The sequence below is a fragment of the Cricetulus griseus genome, chromosome 6 (genome assembly GCF_003668045.3).
Source record: "Cricetulus griseus strain 17A/GY chromosome 6, alternate assembly CriGri-PICRH-1.0, whole genome shotgun sequence".
NCBI lineage: Eukaryota > Metazoa > Chordata > Mammalia > Rodentia > Cricetidae > Cricetulus > Cricetulus griseus.
Genome location: NC_048599.1, coordinates 144,274,316 through 144,292,520, shown reverse-complemented (window position 1 = coordinate 144,292,520; position 18,205 = coordinate 144,274,316). Strand labels below are relative to the sequence as shown.

Sequence of the window (18,205 nt, the reverse complement as noted above, 5' to 3'; positions counted from 1 at the left end):
TACTTAAGTCCCCTTAAGTACTAATCAAGAAGCTGGGGATGTGTCTTAGTAGGAAGAATGATTGCCTAACAAGCTTGGAGCCCATAGGTTCAAACCCCAGGTGTGGTGTCCTAACCTTGGAGTCCCAGCCCTGAGGAAATGGAGACAGAAAAGATCAGAAGTTCAAGGTCACCCTCAGCTACATAGTTTAGTACCAGCCTGGGCTACACAAGATCTTAAGGCTTCTGTTGACTCCCCAACTGTGACTTTTACCCAGTCAGGACCATATCTGTCCCAGTTCCCGATTTACCCTGTCTAGAATAGGGACAGCACAGAGGCTGGACCTGTGGTACCCTCACTGCACAACTAGGCAATCTCTGAACCTCCTCCAGCCAGTCTCCCTGAAGCAAGGATGGCAGAGACATAACACCAACATGATCAACATTTATTTGTAAGTTTTCCCAAACACAGGCCAGCTGGGACTAGGGCTTTCTGGGTGCAGAAGTCCTCATGGAGTCTGGACAGTGTCAGACTCAAAAGAGCTGCCATGTGAAGAGATAGGTTGTACGGCGAGGGGAGGCTGCACACAAACGGGGAGCCTGCAGCATCTATCAGCACATGACAGGAGGAAAAACAGGCAAGAGAGCAGAACCTTGTGGGAGTGGCAGAGAGCTTTGACTGTGAGGTGGACAGGACCAGCAATGTTCAGGCCCTGAGCCCGAAGCCATGAGGGAGAGGTTTCCCAACCCACGTTCCTCTTGGCTTCCAGAAGGATGAATAAGAGAGGAGAGGGCTCCAGTTTGTCAGAGTTGAGCTGTAAGCAGCCCCACCTCCTAAAGAGGACTGCAGCAGTCAGGCTGACTGTATCAGGATGTGACACTTGGTCCCTTCCCTGGAGGAGATATGGAGAAGGCTGGTATCCTCATCCCTGCTGGACCCTCACTGAGCCTTCTTGGTCAGTCTTCGGCTCTTCAGCATCACATAGGTGATAAACAATCCTAGAACACACAGAGCAAAAGGACCAGAATGAAGGCTGGATGGCCAGGGCTCCCAAACAAACACCCTGTAGGCACCTTCACAGTCATTCCTTAAGCCCCATGGCCACTCATCATCTGTCACATGCTTTGCTGAGTGCTTCAGATTTCATGGTGAGTGATCTGCCCATCCATGTCCTCACATATCCACCCTCCTTCCTACCAGCACCGTCCCATCGTCCAGTCACCCGAACGCTCCTAGCACTCGTTCAGCGTCACTCCTGCGCTAGAGCTTAGAATGCTGTAATGATGAAGACACAGTCCCCAACCCACAGAAGCAATAAGAGAGGTGACAGGGTGACAAAAGGGTAGGTGGCGGAGGTGTGAAGATGAAGCTGAGACAGGAAAAGGGAGACAGACATCCCTTACTGCCCCACAAACCTGAAGCACTGGAACAAGCAGAGGGCTTTCTGCTTGTAGCCTTTAAGGAGGAACAGGAAAACCCCAGGGAGAGTTGGGGCCAAGGAGCTTCTAGGCAGATGAACACCAAGTGCCAAAGTATGGACGCACACTTGGGGTGAGAGTGGCTGGCCTTCCAGACATCTTGCCCCCCAGTCAGGAGACTTTTGGAGAATGGGAGACTTACCCACAAATAGGAGCAGCAGGAGGCCCGTGGCCAGCGGGATGAGGACAGCGTAGGCACGAGGCAGGAAGTATTTGTGGATGACATGCTGGCTGTCAATGAAGGGCTGGCACCGAGGGCAAGAGCTCTGGTGAGTACTGCTCATTTTACCCAGCCCAATGAGAGGCCATCCCACCTCCTCTGTCCAAGGGGCTAAACCCATTAACAGCACTGGGTCCTGAGGACCTGCCCGACGGCATCCCGAGCTTAGCAAACAACCTACGAGGTTCCCAACCTCCGTGCCTCTGGGTGTGGGTATGTATTTTGACTATGTCAGGTAGCCTTGAACTACTGCCTTAGCCTTCTGAGTACTGGAAACCATTCCTTTTGTTTTCTGAGGCAGGGTCTCATGACATAGCCCTGGCTCACCTGGAACTGCTATGTAGACCAGGCTGGGCTCACAAAGACCCACCTTCCTGTCTTCTGAATCCAGAAATTCTAGGTCTTTTTAAATTATTTCATTTTTTGATTATGTGCACATGCGAGCAAGATGTACCTCATCCAAGCCCTGAATCTCCAATGCAACTCCTAACACTTAAGCAGCACTGGTGTGCCAGGCACTTTTGCTGGATCTCCTGGAAGTGGCCATGTTGGTGCTGGGACTTGAACCCTGATCCTCTGGAGGAGCAGCCAACTGCTCTTAACCGCTGTGCTAGCTATCTCTCCAGCCCTCCTAACTTTTCTCTCTAAAGGATACCAAGTACTGCAAGATACCTGCTTTCAAACACAATGCACTTCTAAGCAATAACTAACAGACCTTTTCACAACTAAAAAAGAGAAAGCCTCAAGGTATTAGTAAAATCCACGGGCGATTGCTACACCCAGGAGGAGCTGGCTAACCTTACAGTGCAGCAGTTGAGTCTGAGCCTTACCATTCTGCCCGGATCTCAGCCTCATCTATAAAATGCAGACACCATCAACAATCACAGTGGATTTCGCGAAATTAGGGCAGGCCAAGCATCCAGCACAGTGCCTGGCATGTAGATGCTGCTTAAGTTGTGTTAGCAGTCGGTTTGTTAAGAGATCCGGGGCAGGATAAACGTGGGCTTGGGTGGGGTGGGGGAGGACACATACCAAAAGAATCACCCAAGTGGTGTAGTAGGTGAAGATGATCAGGCTAACAGCGACGAGGCCAAATCCCACCACTTGGTCTGTCCCGGTGGCCTGGAGAAAAAGGAAGGCTCAGCTGGTGAGGCGACTCTACGTGGAGTGCACTAATGGAGGGTCCGCGCCGCCAGTTTACACTCCAAGCTCCTCGTTCATTCAACAGCTGTACACGGGGGCTGACTAGCAAACCGCGCGGAGCCCCGTGTCACCTGTCCGCAAAGTGGTCGGGTAAGCAATCCGGATTCGGAAAGCCCAACCCCCAACTCCAAAGGAAACTCCGAGCCGGACCCCTGGTATCCCCAAATCACAGAGGTACTGCACCCCGAGCTCACCATCTCCCCAGCGTTTCGCTGGAGCAACAGGACACATCCGGTTCCTAATTGACACATCCGGTAAGAAGACTTTCCTACTTGTAAATCGAGAGTGGCACTCCGGGAGTTGTAGTTCTTGGACCAGGCCAAGATGGACGTTCTGGGCACGTTTCCCCACCCACTTTGCATGTCGGGAAATGTAGTTTCTGAAGGCAGCTGTGTGGCTGAAGACTCAGACTTCCTGGTCTTTGTGACTACAGCACTGTCAGACCCTCCCCAAATAATCCTCTTTTAAACATCATACAGTCCCAAGCCAGAGCGACATGCATTCCAAGGTTGAAAGCCCTCTTTTAAACTTCACGTAGGAAAAGTGAGGCTCAGAGACGGACAGAGAAACAGACACCAGGATTTAATGCTTGTTTCCTGGTCCTAAAATTGTTGGTGGAATGGGTCGTAGAATGATCACCACTGGCCTAAGAGAGGTGGGGTCAGACAAGCAAGCACGATGAGGAAGAGTTCCATTGGCAGAGAGGGAATGACACTCTCAGACTGGCTGACTACTTCCTTCCCTTATTGCCCACTTCTGGGTTTCTGAGTGTCTACCTGAGGCAGCAGCTCCTTCATTCTTTGTGCCCTCTGACCCCCCCCCCTTTCTTTGATGATTAGAACCCCAAGCCCAGGGTGCCTAAGCAGTGGGTAAATCCCCAGGACAGAGTGGTTCTCCATACCAAAGCAGTTTTTTTGTTTCTCAAGGCAGGGTTTCTCTGTGTAATAGCCCTGGACTGTCCTGGAACTTTTTTTGTAGACCAGGCTGTCCTCGAATTCAGAGATGCACCTGCTCTGCCTCCAGAGTGCTGGGATTAAATGTGTACACCACCACTGCCCAGCTTTTTTTTTTTTTTTACACGATTTTATTTATTATGTATACAACATTCTGCTTCCATGTATATCTGCATACAGAAGAGGGCACCAGATCTCATTACAGATGGTTGTGAGCCACCATGTGGTTGCTGGGAATTGAACTCAGGACCTCTGGAAGAGCAGTTGGTGCCCTTAACCTCTCCAGCCCCAGCTTGTTTTTTTTTTTTTTTGAGACAGGATTTCTCCGAAGCTTATCCTGCCTGGAATTCATTCTGTAGACCACCATGGCTGGTCTTGACCTTGCAGAGATCCATCCGTTTCTGCCTCTCCAGGGCTGGGATTAAAGGCGAGCCCAGCCAGCTTCCCCTCCCCTCCAAGTTTTCAGTTCTATTTGTGGGGAGAGGACATGTGCAAAGGTCAGAGAACATAGCCAGGTGGTGGTAGCACAGGCCTTTAACCCTACCACGCAGAAAATAGAGGCAGGTGGATCTCTGAGGTCAAGGACAGCCAGGGCTACAAAGAGAAACCCAGTTGGGAGGGATGGGGGGTGTTTCTTGTTTTTGAGGGTGTGAGGATTATGACTGGGGGCAGCACTGGAAAACCTTGGCCTCCTAAACTTTAACACACACACACACCCACACCCCCCTTCTGTTGTTTTGGTCCCCAAGAGAACATGGAACACGGTAATGAGACAATTTAACAACAAAAAAAAACCACCAACAAAACAGGTAACAAAAACATCATTTAATCCCCCCCCCAACAACCACGGACACTAGGCTGCTTTCCCTGTATGACATTTATATTCTACTGTAAGCTGAGACAAGATACTAACAGCCCATGGAATGGGGAGCAGCGGTAACATTGTTAGAAAGGAGGGAGTAAAACAAAGCGAACACTCCTCCCCAGTCAGTCACCCGGCAGGCCACAGGGGAAGATCCACCTTCCTCTTCCTGCCAGGCCATGCAGTGTGATCAGTTGTGGGGGTAGCCAGAAAAGAACCCTAAAAATATTGTGGATCTTTATATCTTCCTAGTAAAAACATTAAAACTGTCTTTCTCGAGGGTTCCAAACTGGCATTGCATAGACCAATTCCTTTCCAAAAATATCTCTTAATATATCCTATCTCTGTATATAGAATTTGAAGTCCAGGTGCTCTAGGCACCCTGTGGGAATCACTGAGCTCAAGAGGACCCTTAGGCGGGAGATAGGCTCTTAGTCTATAGCTCCTGCCAATGTTTATTTGGTTGTGGCTGTTTTCAGCACAGTGCCTAGAACTGGCGGGTGTGGCAGGAGTGACCATCTGGTTCACACCTTGGCTTGCGTTGGGCTGGGCTCCTGGTTTGGAGGAGTTTTTCCTGATAGTACCAACTGCCTTGTGTGGGAGCCCCGGAATTCTGAACCAGATCAAAATAATTGACTGGGCAAAGTCACAGACAAGCAAGTGTAGTGCTATCTCCATCCTGTAGGGGTCACCTCACCTAAAAACAGAGCTGACAGCATCCCTTAGATGCCAGGTACCTGCTGGGAAAGAAAGGACTCTCTGAGCTGAGCAGAACCTTCTCTAGCCTTGCTCTGCCCTGCTCAGGTAGCACCTTCTAACATTCACTTTCCAAGAGCCACCAGGTGTTTAAAACAATGGCAACAAAAATCCCTAGAAATGCTCTGGTCCTAACACCAGGGAGTTCTAAAACCACAGCCCCAACTTGCTAGCTAAGGAAGACAGAAACTGGGCAAGGAACCCCCTGACCTGGGGAGTCCAGCTATCCCCCACCCATAGAACCGGTGTCCCATACCCCCTGCCCCCAGCCCTGCTGAGATGCAGGTGGAGTGGTGAACAGAGGCACCTACCTCCCCTTACTGGGGGAGGAGAGAATACAGAACTGTGAACTCAGGAGGAAAAGGAAAACACTAAATAGGGCTAAGGAAACGCCAGCCTGCTGGGTTGATACAAAATGAGAGCAGCTTAAAGGGGTGGGAGTTTATCCAGGGCTGACTGGCAGCCAGTACCCTCCTTTAAGCAAATTACAGGACAGACAAAGGGCTGGGGCTGGGGAGGTACCAAGAAGGTGGGTAGTAAGGGGGAGGCCTGGGCAGAACACAGGCCAGACTCCCCAGGGAAAGCATGCCCCTTGCCCAGAGGAAGGCTGAGGCTTGCCTGGCAATAAGCCAGATCCAGTCCATCCAGTCACAGCCCACCTGGCTGACTGCCTCTGCAGCCTGGAACCCAGCCCAGGCCTGCTGACATGAGAGCAGAGGAAAAGGCCTTTGCTTACCCAGCACAGCTGGGCCCCACCCTTCCTTTCCTGCAGGAAGGCCAGCTGCTCAGGACCCAGCCCTGGGCAGATGGCACCACGATGCTCAGACCTTTCTAGGCTCTAGTCTTGGGTCTGAGCTGGGGATAATTAGAGGGAGGGGGCAGTGCCACGTTCCAGCCGGGCTACTGTACCCTGGGTTTGGTTGCACAGCAGACAGCACCCAGGAATCCTGGAGAAGGGCAAGGGTCAGCGGCTGTGCTGGGGACAAGTATGTGCAAAGTGCAGGCTGCAGGGCAGCAGAACATTTGATGAGGGAGGTGGGGTCTGAGGTCTTGGCTCCTAGGAGAAGGCTGCCAGCAGGTCTCCTCAGGATATAGAGAAGGACAGCTGAAGCACTAAGCAGAGGGTCAAAGGTGGCAGGAGCTGGGGGTGGTCCAGCTCCTGAAGGGCAAGGGCAAAGGAGCAAGAGCCTTGTTAGCCTGGCTGAAGCTGTTGCTCCTGAAGGAAGTGGGTCTGGGGGGGAGGCAGCCACAAGCACCCCAACATGAAGGAGTGGCCCAGGTCCTCTCTACTCTGGGCAGTCCTGGCCAGCTCCATCTTGCCCCGTTTTCTAATGGTTCAGAGGACAATATTCACAGTGGCACCCAGGACCAGTGGTTCCAGGGTGGATGGAAGGACAATGGAATGATGCTTTGGGGGCTGGTGTGGTTAGAGTACGGGAGGCACAGATGCAATGCAGAGCAGATCCGAAGGGCAGGTTCCTGCTCCTCCAGGAATGCCGCTGGACTGGGTGGCAGAGATGGCAGGGTCCTTCTTCAGCTGGCCACTTGGTCCCTCAATGGCTTTCAATCACCACTGGCTCATAGACTCCAGAGGAGACTCTGCAGGGGAGAGAAAGGTGAGCTTATTCCCTTTGATAGTCCAGTGACTGAGCACTCCCCCTGGGCCAGGTCCCTGTGGGTACTTCCCATACAATCACAGCTACCAGTCTCTTACAGACTGGCTGAAACCGACAGCCCCAGAAACATTTAGTCATTTGCTCAGGGTCAGTGGGGTCCATAGCTGTGCCTGATCCCCTCTGGACATCAAGTGTGCACACACCTGGATGTACCACCCTGGCAAGGAGGGACTGTAAGATTTGTTAAGAAGGCAAGAAAAAGTTAAGGGGCTGCATCTACTCTTTTCATTGCTTAAGTCTTGTAGAAACCAGGTTTCTCTCCTCCAATCTCCAAATCTTAGCTTCTCATTTTGCAAGTGCTCTAAGGAAGAGGAGTCTTTATCACCTTTGTAAGGAGGTCCCAGTGGTTTCTTGTACTTCCACCCAGGGCAGCCCAGAGGGACTGCTGTTGAGAGAATAGTTGTAATTTCTAGCCTCAGTCAACAGGGGTCACCAGAATAGCACAAGACACCCTCTTCACAAAGTTTTTTTGGGCTCTGGATCCAGAAATTCAAAGTACATGTTCTTAGCTCCCAGGAACTCAAGGGAAAGACCTAGGATAGCCCTGTATTCTGGACACTACCCTCACTCACTGGCTCAAAGGTCTGGAAGGCCAGAAATACTGGAGTTATTAGCACAAAGGCCTGTGGGAGAAGAACTTTGAAGACACAGACTCTGGGGATGGGTGGGCTCAAGGTCATCGGTGATAAAACGGGTGTTCAAAGGGGGTCCTGGTGGCTGCCTTACCACACCTCCCCATCCCCAGCCCCTACCTGTTGGCCAGCTGAATGCCACTCAATGTGGTGGAGCCATCACGGCTCACGAACAGCCGAAGGTTACTGTCTGTGGGGACACAATGGAGGACAGAGGCTGAGCTGGCAGGGGTAGCCTCTGGAGACCATCATCACCCCAGCTGGTTGGAAGTGGGAAGCTCACCCTCAGTATTGCTGCCATCAGTGAAGTCCTGGCTCTGCATTATCTTCTCCACAATGTCATCTGCATCAATTCGAGTATCATCCACCCAGGTTGGATGGCTCTCCACTGAGTCCTTCTTTCGCCTTGGGAGTGAGGGACAGAACTGTGACAAGGATAACCCCAGCATTTACAGCACTAGAACACTATGCATACCCCATGTTGTACTTCATTTAGCCCTCCCATTCACCTTCAGGGGCAGGAGTTGATAGACTAGGACTAAGGTTAAGTAACCTGCTTGAAGGCAAGCCACATGCATGCAGTGGACCTAAGGCTCAAACAAGGTCTGTTGGGTCTACAGACTAATACACAAACCACAAACAGCAGTGCTGGATAAGCAGAGCTGTGCTTCTGCAACCAGCAATGGTTAAATTGTAACCACTCAACACTCTGAGGTGAAGAATCTGTTTTGCTGTCCCTGTGTGGTCAGATGCAAAGAAGTAAAGGGAGCACAGCAAGTGTTCTGTTTACCAGGGAGTACCAAATAACAGGACTCACCTAAACGAGCGGTCTGACAGATGCAGGGGCCGTGGAGGTCGTGGTGGCTTCTCAGGAGGCCGAGGTGGCTTCTCAGGGGGGCGGTGCTCCCTGTCGATGCCCTCAGGACCCTCTACAGCCATGCTGAGGCCACCAGAGGTACTGCTGCTAGTGGACGTGTTTCTGCGGTGTGTCAAGTCAGACAGGCTGGAGGAGCGAGAGTGCTCTGTGCTGTAACCTGGGGGTGGACAATATTGGGAAGGTGAACACAGGGGCTCAGGGCTGAGGGAGATCCCAAGTTTAAGGCGTGACCACTCACCAGACAGCTTGGACTGCTGGCTGGCATAGCTGGAGTTTCGGGAGTGGCCAGAGTGGAACACCTCCTCAGGACTGGACAAACTCTGGTCTGGTTCCTCTGGCAGTCCTGGGGAAAGGAACAAAGTTAATAAGGAGCCACCTCACCCATAATCCTCCTCTCAACAAGCCTTCCATGGGACTTTTGTGACTCCATTCCACAGACTGAAGATGAAAGGCCAGAGGCAGCAATCTACCTCAAGCCACAGGTCACCCTCAGAACTCCCGACACCCATTCCACAAGTAGCTGTTGGGACCTTCTTGAGTAAAGTATCCGTTAAAGATCTTTGAGGACAAAGGCTGAGACAGTTATCCACAACCATGGTTGAGTAGTGTGGAGAGGGACAGCTTCCATGGAGGCCTGGTCAGTCTGGATTGGGCAAGCCTTTCCCCAGGAGACGGCTTAATGCTGAGACCTTTAGGACAACATGGAGGGGAGACAGGGGCAGCAAGGACAGGGCCTTCCAGACACAGGGGAGAGCATACTAAAGGCCTTGAAACTGGAATGAACTTGGGTTCACAGGCAAATCTGGGAAAGGAAGAACAAGCAGGGATGAGGATAGAAACAACAGACAAGCCCCCAAGACAGGCCAACAGCTGTGCTTCAGGTCATTTCAAACCAATTTCCTGGCACCAGTTATAAACATAAGAACCTAGGTGGGACCTAGGCATGGCTCTGCCTATCTTCCCTTGACAACCTCCTCCACTCCAGAGATGAGCATGGATACCCAGGCTACAGGCTGGATTCAGGTCTGCCATATTCCCACCTAATCCAGGCAAGATTTTATTTGTTTGTTTTTGGATAGGGTCTCACTAGGCAAGTGGCCCAGAACTCATTATATACACCATGCTGCTTCTAACTCAGAGATCCACCTGCCTCCGATTTATGGAATTAAAGGCGTGTACCACGGGCCCTCAAGTGCCACTCTGCTAGGAGAGAATTATTTATTGCTTTTTAGTTTACACAAGGGCAGCATCTATACTGAGGTGTCCTGGTCTAGACAGCTCTCTATTCTGCACCCCAGCCTCCACTAGCTAGAGAGAGCAATAGTACTGGGAAGCACCTACTTCTGTACATGCCAAGCCAAGGCAGGCAGAAGCGGCAGCGCCTAGGGGGAAAAGCAAAGCCCTGGTGGTTAGCTCTCAGGGCTGGAGAGCAACATGTGCCACCTGCTGACTAATTACCTCAGGCCTCCCTGCCTCCAAGCTCTGAGGGTCCCTCTGGGAGGGTATGTAGGGTTGAGGCCATCATGGCACTCAGACTACACACGCAATGGCAGCAGAAGCATGCATCTTCTTCCACCACTCCACCACCCTCTTTTTGAAATAGGGTCCCACTGTGTAGCCCTGACTAGCCCAGAACCCAGAGATCCTCCTGCCTTTCTGAGCTATGAGACTAAAGGTATGCCACTATGCCTGCACCCTCCTCTTGATAAACATCTTCCTGGGACAGGAAGCTGAAGTCACAGGCAGCGGAAAGATAGGCAGATGAAGACGGTACCTGAACCCAGGATGGTGGGCCGAGTCTTGGGGGGCCGGGACCCAGTCAGGGAATTGGTACTACTGCTGCCACTGCTGCTGGTCCCACCACCTTTACAGGTCAGCTGCAGGGAGGAATCCTGGCCCGGGATGGAGATGGACTTGGCAGTAGATGGTGGCCTTGGGAGAACAGAGGGGTGTGACCAGGGTGCCCTAATCTCAGGATCAGATGGAGACAGGTACCCCAGAGCCTGGAGTAATGAAGAATCTCTCATGGCCCCCATCCCCTCCAATAGCCAGGATAACACTCACGTCTTGAAACAGGGGTCTCCAGAGAGCAGGAACATGCCAATGGTGACCTATTGGTAGAGGAGAGAAATCAGCACTGGCTGCCAACATCCAGCCCAAGTCAGCCACCTGCCAATAGTGAACTGTGTCCTGTGTGGAAGATAGAGTGGGCAGCCCAGGGGAAGGAGTGTCAAGGCTCACTTGGCACCTACCACCTGAGTGCAATGAGTCAGCACCTGCAATTATACATTAAAAGTGGACTGTGAGTTCCAGGGGCCACATCCACTCACACTTGCTTTCCTAGGTGTATGAGAACAGAACCTAAAGTTGGGGAACAGAGTTCAAGGAGCCCGACAAGGAGTAGGGGATATCCACAGGGACCTCCATGGCAAGCAGGGGCTGGTTGAAAGTTTTTTGTTTTCTTTTGCTTTTGTTTTCTGTAGCCCTGGCTGTCCCAGAACTCAATTGGTAGAACGGAATGGCCTCGAACTCAGAGATCCCCCTGGTTCTTCCTCCTGAGTGCTGGGATTAAATGCACGTGCCACCATGGCCTGGCAAAAGTTTTTTTAAAAATGTAGTGAAATATGCAACCAGTATAGAATTTAGAACCCACTTGCAAATGACTCTGCCAATGGTCCAAACATGGTTAAGTTTGAACCTTAAAATATAGGCTGAAGCCAGGCCTTAGTGGCGCACGCCTTGAATCCCAGCACTTGGGAGGCAGAGGCAGGAGGATCTCAATGAGTTCTAGGCCAACCTGGTCTACAAAGTGAGTTCCAGAACAGTTACACAGAGAAACCCTGCCTCAAAAGAAACAACCAAAAAAAAAAAAAAAAGGGGGGGGGGGAGATGGGCTGAGATGGAAAGAAATGCTCAAATCCCAGACCACCAATGACCTCAGTATAATGGTGTCACCACAACCTCTGGGCTCAGGCTATTTTATGAATCATTTCATTCAGCCATGTAAAGCCTACAAAGTAGGTGACAGACCAAGTTGCAGGTGAGGGAAGCAAGACTAAGGATAGAGATGACTTCTCAAAACTTAACAGACAGGATATAGGGGAACTGGCCTTGAATCTGTGGTCGCCTGGTGCCAGGCCTCTTCCACTGCCCTGAGTGCACAGCCTACTGGGGAAGAGTTTCCACTAGCCAGTCTGAACCCTTCCAATTCTTTTTTCACTTTCTACAGGGTCTAGTGTACTCCCAAATGCCCTGGAATCCAATTAGATACACCTGCCTCTGTCTCCTGAGTGCTGGGGTTAAAGGCATGTATCACCGTTTTTTGTTTATTTGTTTTTGTTTTTGTTTTTGAGGCGACTTCTCTGTGTAATAGCCTTGGCTGTCCTAGAACTTACTCTCTATACCACACGAACTCAGAATCCACTGGCCTCTGCCTCCTGAGTGCTGGGATTAAAGGCATACACCAGCACAGCCTGGCTATTTTTTTTTTTTTTAACTTTTATTTTTAGGACAGGGTCTTGCTGTATAATTCAGGCTGGCCTCAAATTTATGATCCTCCTACCTCAACCTCAAATTCTAGGATTACAAAGTATGCAATCACATCTACCAGCCTAAACCTATTCTGATGTTTTTCAAGTCCTGTGGACTCCCTCAAGTCCAGCTCTGTGCCAGGAACAGCTGGCCACTCCTAGGTCAACTCAGAGTTGGTGTTAGGACAAACCGGTTTTCTCGTCAGACTGTAAAAGGGTGTGGAAAGGGAGGAAGAGGTGTTCTGGTTCGGACACTTGGGTATTTCTTTTTAAGAAGACAAATCACCAGCTGCCTGAGGGAAATGATCTACCTAGGCTTCTGGAAACCTGTGTGGCCAGCAGGGCAGGCTTACCTAGGAGCTCTCAGAGTATATCCCTCAATGGTGCTCATGGGTCCAGAACATCAGTTCTGCTCACTGATAACTCACCAGGTGACAGGAAATCTCAGAACATGATGGGCAACAATTAGGAGCTAGGCTGTGCACTTAAATGACTGATGGGATTATGAGCTCTGCTTATGAGCTAGGGTAAATGATAGAACTTCTGTTATGACTCCCTCCTATTCAAACTTGGAGCTAATGACAGACACCACACCCATAGGCTGTGCTTGCTGTTAGGGCCACAGATAGAAAAGGTCAGGCATGCAGTACAAGGTTCATCTTGACAAAGGTGCTTATCAAACCCTTTGGAAGGTGGGGGGTCACACCCAACCATGGATGAGAAAACGAGACCATGACTCAGGGGCCCACATCCTCCAAGCATCTCTGAGAACTCATATTTTCTGATGAGGAGTTAGAATTGTCTCTACCCCTTGGGAAGGCAGAAGAGACAGAAGGTACCTTAAGGATGGAGTTGTCCTGGCGGGTGTTCTTGGTGTCATACCCCTCCAATAGGCAGCAGCGCACGGTGGAGCCTGAGCCTGCAAACTCAGCCAGGTTCAAGTCAGTGAAACCCAGCTGGGAGAGGAAAAGAAAACATGGGAAGCTGCACAGAGTGTGGGTGCTACAGATGCACCAGAGGGGTTAACTTGGGAGGGGTAGGGTGGGGAGGGGAGGACAGACTCACCCCACAGCCCCAAATGACTGTTGCATAACTAAGACTCAAGGACAGGATCCTGGGTCAGTAGCACCAATGTGGCAAAGCAAGGAGCTCACATCCCTGAGTGGCACAAAGCACCCTTTGTATAGAGTTCCAGGGTGCACTAGGGCCAGTGTGCTTGAGATGAAAGGACATTGTTGTCTGTGACACAGACACATTGTTCCCAAGGAAACAAGGCCATGCTGTCAGGAGCTGACAGAAGAGCAGGCAGAGGAGAAGGAAAGGCCCGTGGGAACTTGGTGGTAGGGTGAGGTGCTGAAACACTACACAGTGGGCAGGACCCCCACGAAGTCCCCAGTGGAGGGAAGAGTGAAGAGTCTGACAAATGGGTATGAACCCTTCCACTGTCCTGGTGCACAGGCCTGCTGGGGGAAGACTTCACCAACAGTGTGGACCTGTTCCTCTTGGGATATGTGCAGATGAGATGTGAGAGACAGAAAGGGCAGGTGCAGAAGCATAGATAGGGCCACAGGGATGAATCAAATGAAATCCAAATTGGCCTGAATGGAGGAAACTGAGGCTGAAGTTAGAGAATGCTAGACTTGGGGATCACCATGGTAGCAAACTAATTGGGACATTTATTGTACACCATTACACATAGGTCTCTACTACAGTGTTTATGGGCACAGGCTTCAGGATTAGAATGACTCAGAGAACCCCATTTTCCAGTGGGTACTGGTTTCCTCATTTGTATAATAGGATGAAGCCCATGGTGAGGTCCTGCTATGGAACAACAGGGAAAGGTCTGGCAGCATCTGATGTGAGCTGAAGGCTCCTTGGCTGTACACTGGCAGTCCTTACTCATGAGTAAACAGGAGACACTTGTACTTTGTCACCCCCCCCCCAATTGCTGAGCCAGGGCAGATACACAGAGCTGTGGGCTTCTGGAGCTCTAGCAGTGGGGATGTCTGAGCCCATGCTACCCCCTTATCTCAGATATCTCCTACAAGGTAAGAGGTAGGGCAAATGAAGATACAGTTCCCCCTGTGCTGGGCTGGCCAAGAGTACCCCAGAGAAGAGAGATGGAGGACAGAACATGCTCATTCAAAGCTAGGTCATCTTCCCCCAACTTTCCCCATAGAAAAGGTTTTACCCCTAGGACTGAAGCCAGGATTGGGAGTAGGGGTTAGGGTGGAAGGTAAACACTAATAAGAACCTAGGGTCAACACAGCACTACAACAGCAGTGAATGGCTAAATCTACATCACCAGCCACACAATGGGACACTGCTGCCATTAGAAAGAACACAGAAAGCTGAGGTGTCCTGAAAAGATATCCTTGATAGCCTGGGTAAGTAAGAAGCTCAAGCTGCACAATCTTTACATCAGTCTGAACAAAGGCTGCTTACAAGCACACACATGCACATAGCACCCCCTTTCCATTTCTCTCAGTCATATGCACACTTTTATTCAGTTTTGTATGAGTGTTTCTCTTTTCCTTAGAAAATTGTAGCAGTGGTAGAGTATTTGCCTAGCATGCATGAGGCCCTGGGTTCAATCTCCAGCAACGCAACACAAGGCAACACACACACACACACACACACATACACACACACACACACACACACACACACTCTTTAGTCCAGCAATTAGGAAGAAGAGGCTGGATGATTTCTGCTAAGTTCTTTTGTTTTGTTTTGTCTTGTTTTTGTTTGTTTGTTTTTTGAGATAGGGTTTCTCTGTGTAGCTTTGGAGCCTGTCCTGGAACTCACTCTGTAGACCAGGCTGGCTTTGAACTCACAGAGATCTGCCTGCCTGTGCTTCCCGAGTGCTGAGATTCAAGATGGGTACCACCACCGCTCGTTCTGGTAAGTTCTTAACCAATTCCTAACCCAACCAGTGAAGTCCCAGGAAAAGGAAGAAGGAAGGGATCAGTGTGAAGCAAGGCCCTCTTACCTTGGAATAAGCCTTCCCGCCTTTCAGCTCCTGCAGAGACAGAGACACATAGGGTATGACTAGGAAACCCTGGCCTCTCGGAGAGCTCCCCAAAGCACCATGAAAACAACACAAAGGGGGCAGGGAAACAGCCCACATTTCTCCTTGCAGTGGCCATGATAGAAAAGGTGCCTAAAACCATGGGTGGTCAGCCCCACACCATGGGGTGGCCTCAGCTCTGGCTCACAGTTCCTAGGCTCAGTCACATGAACCCACCTCACCTTGCGCACAGACACGCGAAAGATACAGGGATCCAGCAGGCCTGTGGCAGGGTTGGCACTCATCTTACACACGAAGGTGAACCTCTTCCGCCACCGTACGCAATTCTCCTGCACCTCCTCCCTGAAGAGGGTAGATGAACACGAGGTTAACGTGGACCATCAACCCCCACTCCAGTCCTATCAGGCACAGGGCAAGGCCCCCGATGCCAGAGTGTTTTCGTAAGACTATGATAACACAATTGTATAAACACACAAAAAGCATGAAATGAAAACCGAAGAATCAGCTGGGCAGTGGTAGTGCTCGCCTTGTGAATTTTTTTGTTTTGTTTTGTTTTGTTTTTGTTGTTGTTGTTGTTGTTTTTCAAGACAGGGTTTCTCTGTGTAGCTTTGGAGCCTATCCTGGCACTCACTCTGGAGACCAGGCTGGCCTCAAACTCACAGAGATCCGCCTGCCTCTGCCTCCCGGGTGCTTGGATTAAAGGCGTGCGCCACCAACACCCGGCATCGCCTTGAATTTGAGGCTAACCTGGTCTACAGAGCGTGTTTCAAGACGGCCAGGGCTACACAGAGAAACCCTATCTCGACTCCCACTACCTCCCCTCAACAAAAGAGAAACAAAGAACCAAAGAGCAGCCATGGGTGAGGACAGGCTGGAGTAGCCAGCCCTTCAGGGGCCCACAGCCCATGCTGAGCCTCTGCTCCCAGCACCTGGCTGTTCCTCTACTCTCATTATCAGCCCCTGCCAGATTCCTGCTAGACACCTTATGTGACTCTCACTTCAGTCTTCCCAGGATGGACTCACTCAAACCATTTACAGATAAGAGGTCAAAGCTAGGTCAGCGCCTCAGATCTCAGGTAAGTCTGCTGGGCCCACAGCTGGGTTCAGCTAGACTCCTCTAATGACAACAATAACCACAACAGCTAATGCTATATATATGCTGCTTCCCAGGTGCTAGTCACCATTCAAAGATTACAAAGCCAGTAGTCACCACAGCCTGCTCAGAGTGCTGGAGAAAGCCTGTCAGCCACTATCTACAAAGAATCTGACAGTAACAACCCATCACTTCTAAATGAGGCGACTGTTATTTGATGGGAACTCTGGGGGCAGCTCATCTATACCTCAACCAACTGCTGTGGGGAGCTCAGCAAGATCTGGGGTGGTAGCAGTGCACAGCCTGGAGAGCTGATCTGTGGCACCACTACAGTCCTCACCCAAACCCTGGACGGACTGGTGCTCAGGCAGGGGCATCCTGGGAAGGAAGCAGTGTGTGACAGCATCCCACCTAACTGGATGGGCAGTCACAAGGCTGAGAAGTGACCTCCCACACCCTGAGTGAACATGCCAGTTTTAGGGTTTGAGGTGAGGGCTGCAGTCAAGCACCTCCTGCTTTTCATTGCAGCCTGGGTGGCTGTGCATCTATGCCACCCTTTTTAATAGCTGATGACACTGGGGCCCTAGCAAGATTGCAAGACCAGAACTCACAAAGCAGGCTGGAATCCAGACTGTCTAGCTTCAGAGTGATAGCCCTAGGCTGCCACATTGGCTCAGGGGCACAAAAGCGGGAAAACCTGGCATCTGAAGCCCGGTGGGCCTGTGAAGCCAGCGGTTCCACATAACCATATGATCCACTCCTAGGTCCACACCAACAGAACCAGAATCTACATCCACCCCAAAACCTGCATATAAATGTGCCAAACAGCACTGTTCACAAGAGTTAAAAAGCAAACCAACCCAAACACCCACCAATGGAAGTGAGAAAAACTTGTGGTCTGCTCAGGAGGCCTTTGGAAGGAGGCCATACACAGTACTACTTAACCTTGAACACACTACTAAGTCAAAGCTGAGCACACAGGACAGTCTAGTGTAAGTTTTATTTGTAGGAAATGCCCAGAATAGGCAAATCCAGAAAGACAGAAAGTGGACTGGTGGTTGTCAGGGGGCAGAAGTTGGGGAAATGAAGAGTGGCAGCTAATACGCGCCTGCCCATGAGGTTTCCTGGTGAAGAAATAAAAATGGTCTGCAGATGACTGCAGTGATGAGAGCGCAACCTTGTGAATGTGAAAACTGTGGGAACAGTGCAAGGCCCTGGGTTCCATACCTAGCACCAAAACAAACAAACAAACACTGAACCATACACCTCAAGTAGATAAAATTATGTGGTACATGAATTCTGTGTCAGTAGAACAGAAAACAAAATGCACAGCCAATCTCATACACAGGAACATGGAAAGCAGGACAGGGAAGGCAAGAACTGGGCAGAGATCAGACACAACTGCTACTTTAGGTAGGTATCTAGAGATGGGTCTTCCAGCAGTGATACCTCAGCAAACCTTAGAGTGGAGAGAGGTAAGGGTGAACAGCAAGTACAAAGGCCTGTGAGAACAGACTTGGTAAATGGAAACACCAAGGAGGACACCAGCCCAGTGAGCAGCATCAGTGAGGGGCAGGGGCATATGTCTGAATCTGTTCATGGCTGCCTTGCCCACATGGATGCAGCTAAAATGGAAGCAGAGAGCACACACACAGGAAGGGAGTAAAAAAAGCAGAGCAACTGAGGCCTAAACTTGAAAGGGAACAGGACTGGGAACCATTCTGTGTGGACCCCCACCTCCACCCCACCTAAGAGCAGAAACACTGCTGGAGAACTGCAGAAGCAGGAAGAATGAGACACCCAGAGGAATTACGATTAGAGTCTGGGAACAAAAACTGACAGCAAATGGCCCCTCCCTACTTTGAATTAGGATTAGAGCCTGGGAACAAGGGCTGATAACAAACTGCCACCCCTC

General features: G+C 50.7%; 2 protein-coding genes across 2 annotated transcripts in view; both read right to left on the bottom strand.

The window, feature by feature from the left end:
• Positions 1-407: 407 nt before the first annotated feature.
• Positions 408-3,086, bottom strand: Dpm2 (dolichyl-phosphate mannosyltransferase subunit 2, regulatory). The gene is given in 4 exon segments (NM_001244535.1): positions 408-977; positions 1,600-1,702; positions 2,710-2,799; positions 3,075-3,086. Coding segments are annotated over 4 exon segments (255 nt in total). The 5' UTR covers positions 3,078-3,086; the 3' UTR covers positions 408-918.
• A 1,557-nt stretch (positions 3,087-4,643) lies between these two features.
• Fam102a (family with sequence similarity 102 member A) overlaps positions 4,644-18,205 on the bottom strand; it is a 32,297-nt gene continuing 18,735 nt past the window's right edge. Inside the window, exons 2-11 of the mRNA XM_027423804.2 lie at positions 15,419-15,539; positions 15,159-15,188; positions 13,006-13,122; positions 10,701-10,747; positions 10,411-10,568; positions 8,875-8,979; positions 8,577-8,793; positions 8,043-8,164; positions 7,880-7,949; positions 4,644-7,050 (exon numbers count right to left, since the gene is read on the bottom strand). Of these exons, the coding sequence (XP_027279605.1) occupies positions 7,005-7,050; positions 7,880-7,949; positions 8,043-8,164; positions 8,577-8,793; positions 8,875-8,979; positions 10,411-10,568; positions 10,701-10,747; positions 13,006-13,122; positions 15,159-15,188; positions 15,419-15,539 (1,033 nt within the window). The 3' untranslated portion in view covers positions 4,644-7,004. The remainder of the gene's footprint in view (positions 7,051-7,879; positions 7,950-8,042; positions 8,165-8,576; positions 8,794-8,874; positions 8,980-10,410; positions 10,569-10,700; positions 10,748-13,005; positions 13,123-15,158; positions 15,189-15,418; positions 15,540-18,205) is intronic.